The sequence below is a fragment of the Neomonachus schauinslandi genome, chromosome 7 (genome assembly GCF_002201575.2).
Source record: "Neomonachus schauinslandi chromosome 7, ASM220157v2, whole genome shotgun sequence".
NCBI lineage: Eukaryota > Metazoa > Chordata > Mammalia > Carnivora > Phocidae > Neomonachus > Neomonachus schauinslandi.
The window spans coordinates 139,986,443-140,001,351 of NC_058409.1; the positions used below are offsets into that span (position 1 = coordinate 139,986,443).

The following is a 14,909-nucleotide window of genomic DNA, read 5'->3' on the forward strand; positions in this document are numbered from 1 at the left end:
GGTACATATTATCCAGGAATATGTCTGCCCTCAACCCATTACCATCATCCTCTGTGGCCCATTGTACACTTTTGAGGTAGGCAAGAGATTCGTGTCACAGTTACCCTATACTAAATTTCTACTAAATGATGAATAATGCTTTGGTTGCAAGGAACACCCTTTCCTTCCTATAAATAGTTTCTCCCTAACTCTCTGGTGAATATCTTATTCTTCTGAGTTTGTTGGAAAATGGACAGTTTCCATGGAAATTGGTAGGACATTTTTCAACACAATGCCATTGTCCTCAGGTCTTTAACTGCTCTCTGCCATTAAAGCAATCTGTTTTGATTTGGTGACTTAATGATCTTCTCAAAACTGCTTCAAGGCCATGCTTACCTTGCTGGAAATATACTAAGATGGATTTGGCCAAAAGATAGCAATTTAGTGGGGTCCATGGCACCTGGGTAAAGTAGAGATTGGTTCAATAAATATCTTGAGTATTATTATTTGTTCATGACCTGCTCTGTTCAAAAAAGGATTTTAAAGGTGGCCAAATGAATTGGTTATATCCTTTTAAGAATTATGCTTAGAGTGTATTTTCCTTGAAACATTTTAATAGATGGCATTTATTAAACAGTATATTTCATCCTATAAAGAATTTCTAACTCTTCCTTTGACTTAAAATTTGATTGTTTACACATTTAGTTCTTCTGAGGTGCGCAACAATAACATTTTAAGGTATTGTTTATTTTTTGGTGCTGTGTGTTATGTGAAGTACGTGAGCTTAGGCAGATCATCAGCAGCAAGGGAAGAGTCACTACCCAATGGGGAAATGTTTGCTGTGGTTAGATTGGCCAAAGATAAATGAGATAGCACAGGATCCTTGGGTGTACTCAAAATGGAAATAAATAATATACTGTTTATAGAAGAGAACCCTTTATTTTTTTTTTAATTTTACTATGTTATGTTAGTCACCATACAATACATCATTGGTTTTTGATGTGGTGATCCACGATCCATTGTTTTTGTATAACACCCAGTGCTCCATGCAGTACGTGCCCTCCTTAATACCCATCACCGGGCTAACCAATCCCCCCTCCCCCCTAAAACCCTGTTTGTCTCTCAGAGTCCATAGTCTCTCATGATTCATCTCTCCCTCCAATTCCCCTCCCCTCATTTTTCCCTTCCTTCTCTTAATATCTTCCATGTTATTCCTTATGTTCCACAAATAAGTGAAACCATATGATAATTGGCTTTCTCTGCTTGACTTATTTCACTTAGCATAATCTCCTCCAGTCCCATCCATGTTGATGTAAAAGTTGGGTATTCATCCTTTCTGATGGCTGGGTAATATTCCATTGTATATATGGACCACATCTTCTTTATCCATTCATCTGTTGAAGGGCATCTCGGCTCTTTCCACAGTTTGGCTATTGCGGACATTGCTGCTATGAACATTGGGGTGCATATGGCCCTTCTTTTCACTACATCTGTGTCTTTGGGGTAAATACCCAGGAGTGCAATTGCTGGGTCATAGGGTAGCTCTATTTTTAACTTTTTGAGGCACCTCCACACTGTTTTCCAAAGTGGCTGTACCAACTTGCATTCCCACCAACAGTGTAAGAGGGTTCCCCTTTCTCCACAACCTCTCCAACATTTGTTGTTTCTTTCCCTGTCCATTTTTGCCATTCTAACTGGTGTAAGGTGGTATCTCAGTGTGGTTTGGATTCGGATTTCCCTGATGGCTAATGATGATGAACATTGTTTCATGTGTCTGTTAGCCATTTGTATGTCTTCTTCAGAGAAGTGGCTTTTCGTATCTTCTGCCCACTTTTTGACTTGATTATTTGTTTTTTGGATGTTGAGTTTGAGAAGTTCTTTATAGATTTTGGATACCAGCCCTTTGTCTGTAGTGTCATTTGCAAATATCTTCTCCCATTCTGTGGGTTGCCTCTTTGTTTTGTTGACTGTTTCCTTTGCTGTGCAGAAGCTTTTTATCTTGATGAAGTCCCAAAAGTTCATTTTTGCTTTTGTTTCACTAGCTTTTGGAGATGTATCTTGAAAGACATTGCTGTGGCCGATGTCAAAGAGGTTACTGCCTATGTTCTTCTCTAGGATTTTGATGGATTCCTGTCTCACATTGAGGTCTTTCATCCACTTTGAGTTTATCTTTGTGAATGGTGTTAGAGAATGGTCGAGTTTCATTCTTCTGCATGTGGCTGTCCAATTTTCCCAGCACCATTTATTGAAGAGACTGTCTTTTTTCCATTGCATGTTTTTTCCTGCTTTGTCAAAGATTATTTGACCATAGAGTTGAGGGTCCATATCTGGGTTCTCTGTTCTGTTCCATTGGTCTGTATGTCTGTTTTTGTGCCAGTCCCATGCTGTCTTGGTGATCACAGCTTTGTAATATAGCTTGAATCGGGCAACGTGATGCCCCCAGCTTTGTTTTTCTTTTTCAACATTTCCTCGGCAATTCAGGGTCTTTTCTGATTCCATACAAATTTTAGGATTGTTTGTTCCAGCACTTTGAAAAATGTGATTGGAATTTTGATCAGGATGGCATTGAAGGTATAGATTGCTCTGGGTAGCATAGACATTTTAACAATGTTTATTCTTCCGATGCATGAGCATGGAATATTTTTCCATCTTTTTGTGTCTTCTTCAATTTCTTTCATGAGTGTTTTGTAGTTCCTAGAGTATAGATCCTTTACCTCTTTGGTTAGGTTTATTCTGAGGTATCTTATGGTTTTTGGTGCTATTGTAAATGGAATCGTTTCTCTAATTTCTCTTTCTACAGTTGCGTTGTTAGTGTATAAGAAAGCAACGGATTTCTGTGCATTGATTTTGTATCCTGCCACATTACTGAATTGCTGGATGAGTTCTAGTAATTTGGGGGTGGAGTCTTTTGGGTTTTCCACATAAGGTATCATGTCGTCTGCGAAAAGAGAGAGTTTGACTTCTTCTTTGCCCATTTGAACACCTTTTATTTCTTTTTGTTGTCTGATTGCTGTTGCTAGGACTTCCAGTACTATGTTGAACAATAGTGGCGAGAGTGGGCATCCTTTTTTTTTTTTAATTTATTTTTTAAAGATTTTACTTATTTATTTGAGAGAGAGAGAATGAGAGACAGAGAGCATGAGAGGGAGGAGGGTCAGCGGGAGAAGCAGACTCCCTGCCGAGCAGGGAGCCCGATGCGGGACTCGATCCCGGGACTCCAGGATCGTGACCTGAGCCGAAGGCAGTCGCTTAACCAACTGAGCCACCCAGGCACCCCAGAGAGTGGGCATACTTGACGTGTTCCTGATCTTAAGGGAAAGGCTCTCAGCTTTTCCCCATTGAGGATGATATTCGCTGTGGGTTTTTCATAGATGGATTTTATGAGCTTGAGGAATGTTCCCTCTATCCCTATACTCTGAAGAGTTTTAATCAGGAAAGGATGTTGTATTTTGTCAATGCTTTTTCTGCATCAATTGAGGGGACCATATGGTTCTTCTCCCTCCTCTTATTAATGTGTTCTATCACATTGATTGATTTGCGAATGTTGAACCACCCTTGCATCCTGGGAATAAATCCCACTTGGTCGTGGTGGATGATCCTTTTAATGTATTGTTGGATCCTATTAGCTAGGATTTTGTTGAGGATTTTGGAATCCATATTCATCAAGGATATCGGTCTGAAATTCTCCTTTTTGATGGGGTCTTTGCCTGGTTTGGGGATTAAGGTAATGCTGGCCTCGTAGAATAAGTTTGGAAGTTTTCCTTCTGTTTCTATTTTTTGAAACAGCTTCAGTAGAATAGGTATTATTTCTTCTTTGAATGTTTGGTAGAATTCCCCAGAGAATCCATCAGGCCCTGGACTCTTGTCTTTTGGGAGGTTTTTGATCACTGCTTCAATCTCGTTACTGGTTATTGGCCTACTCAGGTTGTCAATTTCTTCCTGTTTCAGTCTTGGCAGCTTATAGGTTTCCAGGAAGGCCTCCATTTCATCCAGATTGCTCAGTTTATTGGCATGTAGTTGTTGATAATAATTTCTAATAATTGTTTCTATTTCCTGGTGTTAGTCATGATCTCTCCCCTTTCATTCATAATTATATTAATTTCGGTCCTTCTCTTTTCTTTTGGATAAGTCTGGCCAGTGGTTTATCGATCTTATTAATTCTTTCAAAGAACCAACTTCTAGTTTTGTTGATCTGATCTACTGTGTTTCTGGTTTCTAATTCATTGATTTCTGCTCTAATTTTAATTATTTCTCTTCTAATGCGTGGCTTAGGCGTCGTTTGTTGCTTTTTCTTAGTTCTTTAAGGTGTAGAGTTAGTTGGTGAATTCGGGATTTTTCTATTTTTTTGAGTGAGGCTTGGATGGCTATGTATTTCCCCCTTAGGACCACCTTTGCAGTATCCCATAGGTTTTGGACCGATGTGTTTTCGTTCTCATTGATTTCCATGAATTGTTTAAGTTTTTCTTTGATTTCTTGGTTGACCCAAACATTCTTGAGCAGAGTGGTTTTTAGCTTCCAAGTGTTTGAATTTCTGCCAAATTTTTTCTTATGATTGAGTTCCGGTTTTAGAGCATTGTGGTCTGAGAATATGCAGGGAATAATCTCAATCTTTTGGTATCGGTTGAGACCTGATTTGTGACCCAGTATATGGTCTATTCTGGAGAAAGTTCATGTGCGCTCGAGGAGAATGAGTATTCTGTTGTTTTAGGGTGGAATGTTCTGTAAATATCTATGAGGTCCATCTGGTCCAATGTATCATTCAAAGCTCTTGTTTCCTTGTTGATTTTCTGCTTAGATGATCTGTCCATTGCTGAGAGTGGAGTATTGAGGTCTCCTACAATTAATGTATTGTTATCAATATGACTCTTTATTTTGGTTAGCAGTTGGCTTATATAGATGGCTGCTCCCATGTTGGGGGCATAGATATTTACAATTGTTAGATCTTCTTGTTGGATAGACCCTTTAAGAATGATATAGCATCCTTCTGTGTCTCTTATTACAGACTTTAGTTTAAAATCTAATTTGTCTGATATAAGAATTGCTACCCCAGCTTTCTTTTGCGGTCCTTTGGCATGGAAGATGGATCTCCATCCCTTCACTTTCAGTCTGGATGTATCTTTAGGTTCAAAATGAGTCTCTTGTAGACAGCATATGGATGGGTCCTGTCTTTTTATCCAATCTGCAACCCTGTGCCATTTTATGGGAGCATTTAGGCCATTCTCGTTGAGAGTGATTATTGAAACATATGAATTAATTGTCATCATGTTGCCTGTGAAGACATTGTTTTTATAGATTGTCCCTGTAAATTTCTGTTGTATATGACTCTTGGGGTCTTTCTCTTTTTATAGAACCCTCCTTAATAATTTCTTGCAGGGCCGGCTTAGTGGTCACATATTCTTTCAACTTCTGCCGGTCGTGGAAGCTCTGCATCTCTCCATCCATTCTAAATGAAAGCCTTGCCGGATAAAGTACTCTTGGCTGCATGTTCTTCTCAATTAGTACCCTGAATATGTCTTGCCAGGCCTTTCTGGCTTGCCAGGTCTCTGTGGATAGGTCTGACGTTATTGTGATGTTCCTCCCTCTGTACCTAAGGGATCTCTTCCCCCTAACTGCCCTTAAGATGGTTTCCTTGGTTCTAAGATTTGCGAGTTTTATTATTACATGCCGGGGTGTTGGCCTGTTTTCCTTGATCTTGGGAGGGGTCCTCTCTGCCTCTAGGACGCGAATGTTTGTTTCATTCCCCAGATTAGGGAAGTTCTCAGCTACGATTTGCTCAAATACATCTTCTAGTCCTCTCTCTCTCTCCACTCCCTCCGGGATTCCAATGATTCTGACGTTGGAACGCCTCATGGTGTCACTTATTTCTCTGATTCTATTTTCATGGATTCTGAGTTGTTTTTCCCTGGCCTCCTCTTTTCCCTTTTTATCTATTATACTGTCTTCCAGATTGCTTATTCTCTCTTCTGTCTCAGTTACCCTAGCTGTTAGATTATCTAGATTGGATTGGATCTCATTGATAGCATTTTTAAGTTCTGCCAATTCACCTTTTATTTCTGCCCTTAGAGACTCTATGTTGCCATTAATTGATTTCTCCATTCTAGCCATTGTCTTCACAATTGCTAGCCTGAATTCCATCTCCGACATCTTGGTTATATCTGTATCCATTTGTAAATCTGCAGCGTAAGTCATAATCTCTGAGTCTTTTCTGTTTTGGGAGCTCCTCCTCCTAGTCATTCTGTTGATGGGTGTTTGAGGGAATGTAGAGTCCAAATTATTGACAGAACCCAAGCAAGATGCACCTGTTTTCTTGGGACCTTAGGGTTGCTGGCCTCTTGTTTTCCCAGCCTGTCTTCTGGGGGAGGGGCCTGCCGCGCTGTTACTCAGGCAACCCTGTTTGGGCGGAGTTGCCCTGTGCCCCTGTGGTGGGGGATGGGCTCAGTGGGAATCAGTCTTTGGGGCTTTTGTTCTCTGGCGCCTTTCCCTGGCGGCTTTCCGCGTCTCTTCCATGAGTCAGAACAGAAGAGACCATTTCCAACCCTCTGCCTCAGAGCAGAGAGACCTCAGTCTGTTCTTCAGTGAGCTCTCCAGGCCACACCGTCTCTGTTTCTGTCCGTGCTGCTATAAACTGCAGCATCCTGGGTTGTGCGCCCCTCCGCAGCGCTCCCTGTCCTGCCTCTAGGTCAGGGCTTGTCTCTGCCCTTTGTGCTTCTAATACTGCCAGCCGCTCCCAGTTCGCGCAGTGCGCGACTCCGCTGCTTGGGGTCCTGTCCTGGGGACTGCAGTTCGTGTGCGCGCAACTTCGCCACTTGGGGTTTCCACCCCGGAGGTTGCAGTTCACCGGCAGGACCCTGGCACACCGGGTTTCCCTCTCGGAGGCTGCAGTTCGCGTGCACAGGACCGTCGCTCTGGTTTCTGTCCGCTCTGGTTTCTGTCCTGGGGGCTGCGGTTCAAGTGCGCGCGACCCCGCTGGTCTGGTTTTCCACCCCGGGGGCTGCCCTAAAGTCCTTTCCCCTCTGCTACCGGTCTGCGAGTCTGCGCCTGTCCGCAGTGCGCGAGGCTGTCACTCACCGGCGGTGTAGGATCCCCACGGCCAGGCTCCCTCCCGCTGCCGTTTATCCTCCGATATCTGCCCATGGAATCAGGGCTCCCCGCTTCCTACCTCAAAACCAACCGCCTGCGATATTCTGTTTGTAGAGATCCAGATCTTCTTACATCTCAGGCTGGTTTCGTGGGTGCTCAGAGTGGTCTGGTAGATATCCAGCTCAATTCCGGGGACCAGTTGAAATAGGGTCCCCTACTCCTCCGCCATCTTTCCCCCCTCCTCTAGAAGAGAACCCTTTAAACACATATAGTGATGCTTACATTTCTAGATAAATTCTCTCCTTGAAAGAGCTTGTGCCAACATCGAGCAGTTCTTAATGTTGACAATAGCTGCTTATTTAGTGACCCTCTACTGTGGTCTTGACCCTGTTTTGTGCGCTTTACATATATATTTTCTCTCATTCTGTCATCATCACAACACTCAGGCTTCATTATTCCCTGTGTACATATTTGGAAACAGAGACCCAGACAGATGAGCTGCCTTGTCCTAGACCTTGGCCACATAGAGCTAGGACAGAATACAGCGTCCCCCTGGTCCACACCTATGTTTCTGATTCTTAAATGTGTTTTTCTAAAATCATCTATTCCTTAATTCAATTATAAAGCTTGTTCATTACTATGACATATTTCTGAGGCTAAAAAATGACAAGGTAATGGGGCGCCTGGGTGGCTCAGTTGGTTGTGTCAGACTTTTTTTTTTTAAAAAAGATTTTATTTATTTATTTGAGAAGGAGAGAGAGCACAAGCAGAGGGAGCTGCAGGCAGAGGGAGAAGCAGGCTCCCTGCTGAGGATGGAGCCCAATGTGGGGCTCGATCCCAGGACACTGGGATCATGACCTGAGCAGAAGGCAGACGCTTAACTGACTGAGCCACTCAGGCGTCCCTAAGTGTCAGACTTTGGCTCAGGTCATGATCTCAGGGTCCTGGGATCCAGCCCTGTGTTGGGCTTTCTACTTAGTGTGGAGTCTGCTTCTCCCTTTGTCCCTCCCCTTGCTTATGTGCGCACACGCACACATGCACGCTCTTTCTCTCTCTCAGAATAATAAATAAAATCTTTAAAAAAATGTCAAGGTGGTAAAATAATTAAAAGTGTAAGAAAAAGATTTTGTATATAAATAGATTGTTTTAGAGTAAAGAAAGAAAAATCTAGTAACTTCCTATGTTTAATTTTAAAGGAGGTGCCTCCTTGGACCTTAAAGCTTGTCCTCCTAAACCATCTAAATGGATCCTGGACATGACCTGGTTGAATTTGGTGGAACTCAGCAAACTCAGACAGTTTTCAGATGTCCTTGATCAGGTAACTTATGCTTTGAATAAGCTTACGACAGTGTCGCAGGGAGCAGCTTCCTGATTTATCACTAGCTATGGTATTTGTGGAAGAGAGAGATTGTTTAATGTTGTCACTCTTGCCATGGTGCCTGACCTTCCTCCCGCTCACTCACACTCTGATGAAGCAGACCCCACCCACCTCTAACTGGTGCCGTCCAGTGCCTCATGTCAGTAACACCCACTGGAGATCCACAAGTGGGAAAACTGAGAGATTCAATGAAATCACTAGACATATTTAAGAGGTTTTGCCATCTTCCTGGAGATGAAACGAAAAGAAATATGAACAGCTTGCCTCTAAATGTTAGAGATCCTTTTCTCGCTTCTTGTTCTTCTCTTCTTCTTCGTCTCTTGTTCTGCCATGGTACGGCCTTAGCCAGGTGTCTGGGCATAAATCTGATGCCAATCCTTGGCCCCTTATCTTTACAAGTTATTACCTTGTCATAACCAGCCAGTTCCTGATGAATTGTGTATGTGCTGGGATCATGGAAGTTGTGTCTAGAGAGCTGAATTGAGACAAACCAAGAAACAGATTCTTGAGAATCAGATGACCAGAGAGAAATCACACTGAGAGCAAGGTGGCTTTATTCAGCCACAAGTTGTAGGCTTTTTATGACCAGAAATTGTACTAAGGTTGGTTCCTGAATTTCCCAGTTTAGGTTGACCAGAAACCTACTGTTTGGCTCTATCTGTATGTGTTGGCTTATGCCTGGTAGTCTGTATTATTTCTACCATATAATTTAACCCATTCTTTTGCATTAAATAACTTTCATTTGGGAGGTTTGAATGCCCTCTGGCATCATGAGATGACTCCTAGTGACCTTTCCCCAACTGATATCTCTTCCTGAAGTTGCTTTCTCCTGGAGATTGTCTTATGCCTGAAATCCCTCCGTGTCATGTAGTCTTTCATGATAGAGGGAGGTTATTACTTTTTATTCTTACACAATACTTTCTAAATACGGATCTGGAATGTTTTTCCCTTTGATTAGGCTTCCAAGAAATATATCTGGGGCTTTAATCAAGGGGAATATACCAGAGAATATTGGATCATATTTATCTGCTGACATTATTTGTTTGTTCTATGTTTTGGAGATGATTGCCCATGGAATGCCATCTCTATTTTTAAGCCCCAAAGGAGAATGGACTGTATTCTCTTCCTCCTTATCAATCGTGTAAAGGGAGCATGTGTGTCATTACTCATTTGATGGTGATATTAAGTCGTATATTTCAAATTATTCTAGATTAATAGAGTATTGACCAAAAAGCTTTTCGTTCAATAATAAACATATATTAAATGTCTTCTTTTGTGCCAGGAGTGGTCTTGGAAAATGAGGAAACATACGTGAATAAATGAGTGAACTGGTTCCTGATCACGAGAGGATTTCATGGAGCAAATCAGATTTCCTTAAAATAATGAAAATGAGTTTTCATTGATTTCTTTATTCCTCATAAATTTGATACCACAAAAGCATTAGAAGAAATTAAACAACCCAAGGCTCTCCCTACTTCAAAAGCTAGCTGTAACCTGGCATTAATGCAGACTGATTTTAGAGCAAATCACATTTGATTTTAGACTGTCACAATTTTTGGTAGTGGAATATAAAATTAAAAAAAAAAGTCAAGGGATATCATTCACACGTGTCTGGAATAGTCAGAAGATATGATGAGAAATAACCGTGAACTAGTACTGAAAGATTTTTCTGTGCTGTGGTGCAATTCTTATTCCCTGGTATTTTCAGATATCAAGAAATGAGAAAATGTGGAAAATTTGGTTTGATAAGGAAAACCCTGAGGAAGAACCCCTTCCAAATGCCTATGATAAATCTCTTGACTGCTTTAGACGTCTTCTCCTTATTAGATCCTGGTGTCCTGACAGAACCATTGCCCAGGTAAAAAGTTCATATTAGAAAAAAATAGGAGAATATTTTTTAAAGAAGTTTTTATTATTTTTAAATAATCTCTACACCCATTGTGGGGCTCAAACCTACTACAACTCTGAGATCAAGAGTCACATGCGCCACCAACTGAGCCAGCCAGGTGCCCCCTAGGAGAATATTTTTAAGGAGAATTTCCTTTTAAATTTAAAGAAATATTGAATATTTTAATCCCAGTGAGAATTTTCTTGGAGGCTTCTATGGAATTTTCTGGCAATACCTCTGTGACAAATGGAAAAGTAAACAAATGTAGTGAGGTGTACATTTGGGCTAAGTGATTTAATAATCTTCTTTGGTCTAAATGGTACAGGAGTGAATGAGAAAGCCATGTTTTTAAGGTCGGCTTATAGGTATGACGTAAAAGTAATGTATTACTCTTCCATTACCATTTTTATATTAACTCAGAAATGATATGGCTGCTCCATTTTGTTAGTAGTAAAACAATGTTTCTTTAAGTAGGAAGGATGTGAGGGCGCCAGGGTGGCTCAGTCGGTGAAGCGTCTGCCTTCAGCTCAGGTCATGATCCCAGGGTCCTGGGATCGAGTCCCGCATCGGGCTCCCTGCTCAGTGGGAGCCTGCTTCTCCCTCTGCCCCTTCCCCTCACTCGTGCATTTTATCTCTCTCTCTTGCAAAAATAAATAAAAATACTTAAAAAAAAAAAGAAGTAGGAAAGATGTGGAAACCTTGGGAGGAGAGGTAGATGAGAGGGAGACATAGTATTCCCAAATCTACAGTTATAACCCGAGGCATCTCAGGACCCTTGATGCAAGAGTTGGCCTAAAACCCTGTCAGTTTTACATATGGTTTAAATGTGAATCCTGCCTCCAGGAGATCCATCTTTTCAAAGACCTTTAATCTGCTGGCCTCCTGTCTTGGAAATGTCACTGCTAATAAGACTTGCCCGTGTCCTGCCTTCACAATGAAAACTTTAGCTTGAATATTCAGCTCAGGTGGATTCCTTAGGGGCTTCCCCAAACAAGCCATAGAGTTAACAATACGCTGGGTTTATAATAGAATGTAGGAAGTTCTCCCCTCCACTCTCCGGAGGGAGTGTTAAAAACAGGGAAAAGCCACCTCCAAGTCCAGGTAGGTACAGAGGAATCATGAAAACAACTAGATTCAATGATTTATTGAGAAAAGAAAAATGAGTTCTGTAATGCAGGGCAACTGAGATCACCCTTCCTTCAGTTTTTCTTCTCAACTTCATTACTTTTATCCTGCCCAAAAGAATTGTCAAACTGTTGCCTTAAGGACAGTGTAGAAGGTTCAAGTAGTTCTGTTCTGTTCTTTTCTTTTTTTTCTCTTCTTTTCTTCTTCCCTCTTTCCCTCTTTCCTTTCTCTCCCTTCCCTTTCTTTCTTCCTCCATCTTCTCTCCTTCCTTCTCTCCCCTCTTTCTCTCTCCCTCTACTCTCTTCCTTCCTTCGTTTTTTTTTTTCTGATGTAACACTTTATTTGGTTCTATGCTGAATTTAAGTCTACAAGGCTCCTTTGTAATTTTGTCATCTTCATCCTAGCTTCTGTCATCTATAGACTGACCGCAGCAATGGCATCCTAACTGGGATCTCCTCTTGTTCCTTCTTGCTCACTCTAGTCTATCCTGTATACTCTAGAAGGAATGGAAATATGATTATGCTATTCCTTGGTTTTTAAAGTCTTTCAGTGGCTTCCCAAGGCCTCTTTGATAACACCCAAGTCTTAAGATCTGCAAGGGCCCTCTGGAAAAATGTCCTCTCCTCTGAAATTCTTATACTCACATTACATTCCTTTTGTGATTTTCAACCAGACACCTTCTTGGGACGTATATTCAAAGGTCTACAGTGTGGGTATATTTAGTCCCCATTCTCCATAAGCAGCATCAGGCTTGTTCTCAGTATTTTGGATGAGCATGACTGCCCATGTCAGGGAACATTCAGCTGCCTGGTTGCAAAAACAGTGCACTCTTAGAGGGTATCTCATGCCACATACACATCTGTGTCTCAAAAACACTCAGCGAAGAGGGTCAGAATAGGTGCAGAGGTTTACTTGTTGCTTTTTTACTTGCTTATTTTTCATTGGAATCAGGTATCGGGACAAAAATGTTCTTCAGAAGTGTGTGAAGAGTAAGTTGTGACAATGTGGCACTCTATTTCCATTTGTGCCAACGAGCTATGCAGAAGCCTGGGTGCCTCACAGCTGAATCTTACATAAGTCATACTGCATGTCCTTCTGTCCCCTCTTGGTGACTTGATCTTTTCTGTTTCAAGGTCTCTGCATTTGTGCTCTCTGCATGGAATTCTCACCACACTGCCTCTCCTACCTGTCCTCCTCGTCTAGATAAATCCCACTCCTCACCCAAAATCTGGATGAGTCTCTTATTGTAGCCACTACCTTCCCACTCTAACCTGCAAAGAGGACAAACGTGAGCGGGGACATCATCCCAAATTTTAAGCTCAGAGACCTTTGAGAATGCATAGTGCATAGCTGGATATTCAAAATGGAGGAAGAGCCTGTTTTACTGACTGAAATCAAACTTTGGATGTTTGTAAGTCAAAGACAACAGTTTAACCAGCACCACTCTCATTTTGGCCCAGGTCTATCTCAAGCCTCTCTGATTTAAGGGAAACCCTGCCTACAACTGTTTTGTGTTTCTCTGGAAATGGAAGTGGGGTCCCACCATGGCCCACCTCACTCTGCTTATTATGTGAGAGAAATTTTTCTGGGGAATCTCACTGGGGAGGGAAGCTTGGGTTTTACTCCCATGAGGGTAGGAGAAGAAAACAGAATAGGAAATTTTTCTTTGAGGGAACCCAGTTTTTTTTTTCCTTCCATTTGATCTTTTTTTTTTTTTAATTTTTAAAATTTTATTATGTTATGTTAATCACCATACATTACATCATTAGTTTTTGATGTAGTGTTCCATGATTCATTGTTTGTGTATAACACCCAGTGCTCCATGCAATACTTGCCCTCCTTAATACCCATCACCAGGCTAACCCATCCCCCCACCCCCACCCCCAGAATCCTCTGTTTCTCAGAGTCCATAGTCTCTCATGGTTTGTCTCCCCCTCTGGTTCCCCCCCTTCATTTTTCCCTTCCTGCTATCTTCTTCTTCTTCTTCTTCTTTTTTTTTAACATACAATGGATTATTTGTTTCAGAGGTACAGGTCTGTGATTCAACAGTCTTACACAATTCACAGCGCTCACCATAGCACACACCCTCCCCAATGAGGGAACCCAGTTTTTACCAGAGGGAGAATAGAAACTAAAGGTCATACTCATAATAGTATCTTATTGATTAATTATTTTACTTTGTTTGGAAAAGGACTATGTTGTTACTTGAAATATTTTTATATGGTTGATAATACAGTTGACAAAGTCTGTGATATTGTGAGCATGTATTTCAGTCAAAACAAAATTAATGGTAAAGGGGATAAGCCAAAAATGGAAAGGGATCATGAGAATGATTAGGAGAATAATTATGGACTAAATCTTTAAAACATTAACTCATTCATTAAATATCTAATATATTTCATTTAATAAGAAATCATTCAGTTATCTATTGATAAGTATCCATGAAATCCCAGGCATTGTGCTGGTTATTTGTATTAGAATGCATATACATTTCCCTTAAAGCATCCTAAATAATACAGTTTCCTAATAATTTTAATTTTTTATGTACCAAGAAGCAGCCAGTATATAGAACAGATTCCAGACAAGTGGTCAGCCAACTTGGGTTCTGGTCTTTGAACTGTGTGACTGTATGTTGGCAAATAACACAGCCTCTCTATCATCTATAGAGTGGAGATACAACAAGAAAAATGTCTCTGTCCTATTTCCCTGGCAGAGTTACTGTGGACATCATTGAGATACTCTACCAAAATGAATTTTGGAAGCCACCCTGCATCATAACACACGGAGGAGTTAGAATCAGTTTTGGTGATTCCTGTACTGTTTTTGGCAGGCCCGCAAGTACATCATGGACTCTATGGGAGAGCGCTATGCAGAAGGAGTTATACTGGACTTGGAAAAGACGTGGGAGGAATCTGATCCACGGACACCACTCATCTGTCTCCTATCTATGGGCTCAGATCCCACGGATTCCATCATTGCCTTGGGGAAGAGATTAAAAATAGAAACCCGTTATGTGTCCATGGGCCAGGGCCAGGAGGTCCATGCACGCAAGCTCTTACAGCAGACCATGGCGAATGTGAGGCCAAATGTCTACTTTTAGGTTATGTTGTTATTACAGGTTATAGAATAGCAATGCAGAAAAGAATTTATGAATCATTAAGAGTTTAAATTTACATGCTTTGTGCTGTTCACTAAACAGGAAAAGGTTTAATATCTATTAGAAAATTTTTATAGAAAAACAAATACAATTTTTTCTGCTGAGCCTTGACTTATGGAAAACTTACCCAACCAGAGCATCTTATTTCTCGACCAGTTTGCATAATGTTAAGCCCCACTCTAGATCCCAAATCCTTGGGAGTGGGGAGGGGTCTACAGCCCCACCCCCTGTGCCATACACTCTAGCCCCTCCACCATGATTCCTGCGCTGCTCTTGGAATCCCCAGCACTCCAGAATCCACC

General features: G+C 41.3%; 1 protein-coding gene across 1 annotated transcript in view; it reads left to right on the top strand.

The window, feature by feature from the left end:
- The window catches only part of DNAH5 (dynein axonemal heavy chain 5), a 211,461-nt gene that overhangs the window by 176,279 nt on the left and 20,273 nt on the right, over window positions 1–14,909 (top strand). The window contains exons 69-71 of the mRNA XM_044916686.1: window positions 8,256–8,377; window positions 10,146–10,295; window positions 14,281–14,526. Of these exons, the coding sequence (XP_044772621.1) occupies window positions 8,256–8,377; window positions 10,146–10,295; window positions 14,281–14,526 (518 nt within the window). The remainder of the gene's footprint in view (window positions 1–8,255; window positions 8,378–10,145; window positions 10,296–14,280; window positions 14,527–14,909) is intronic.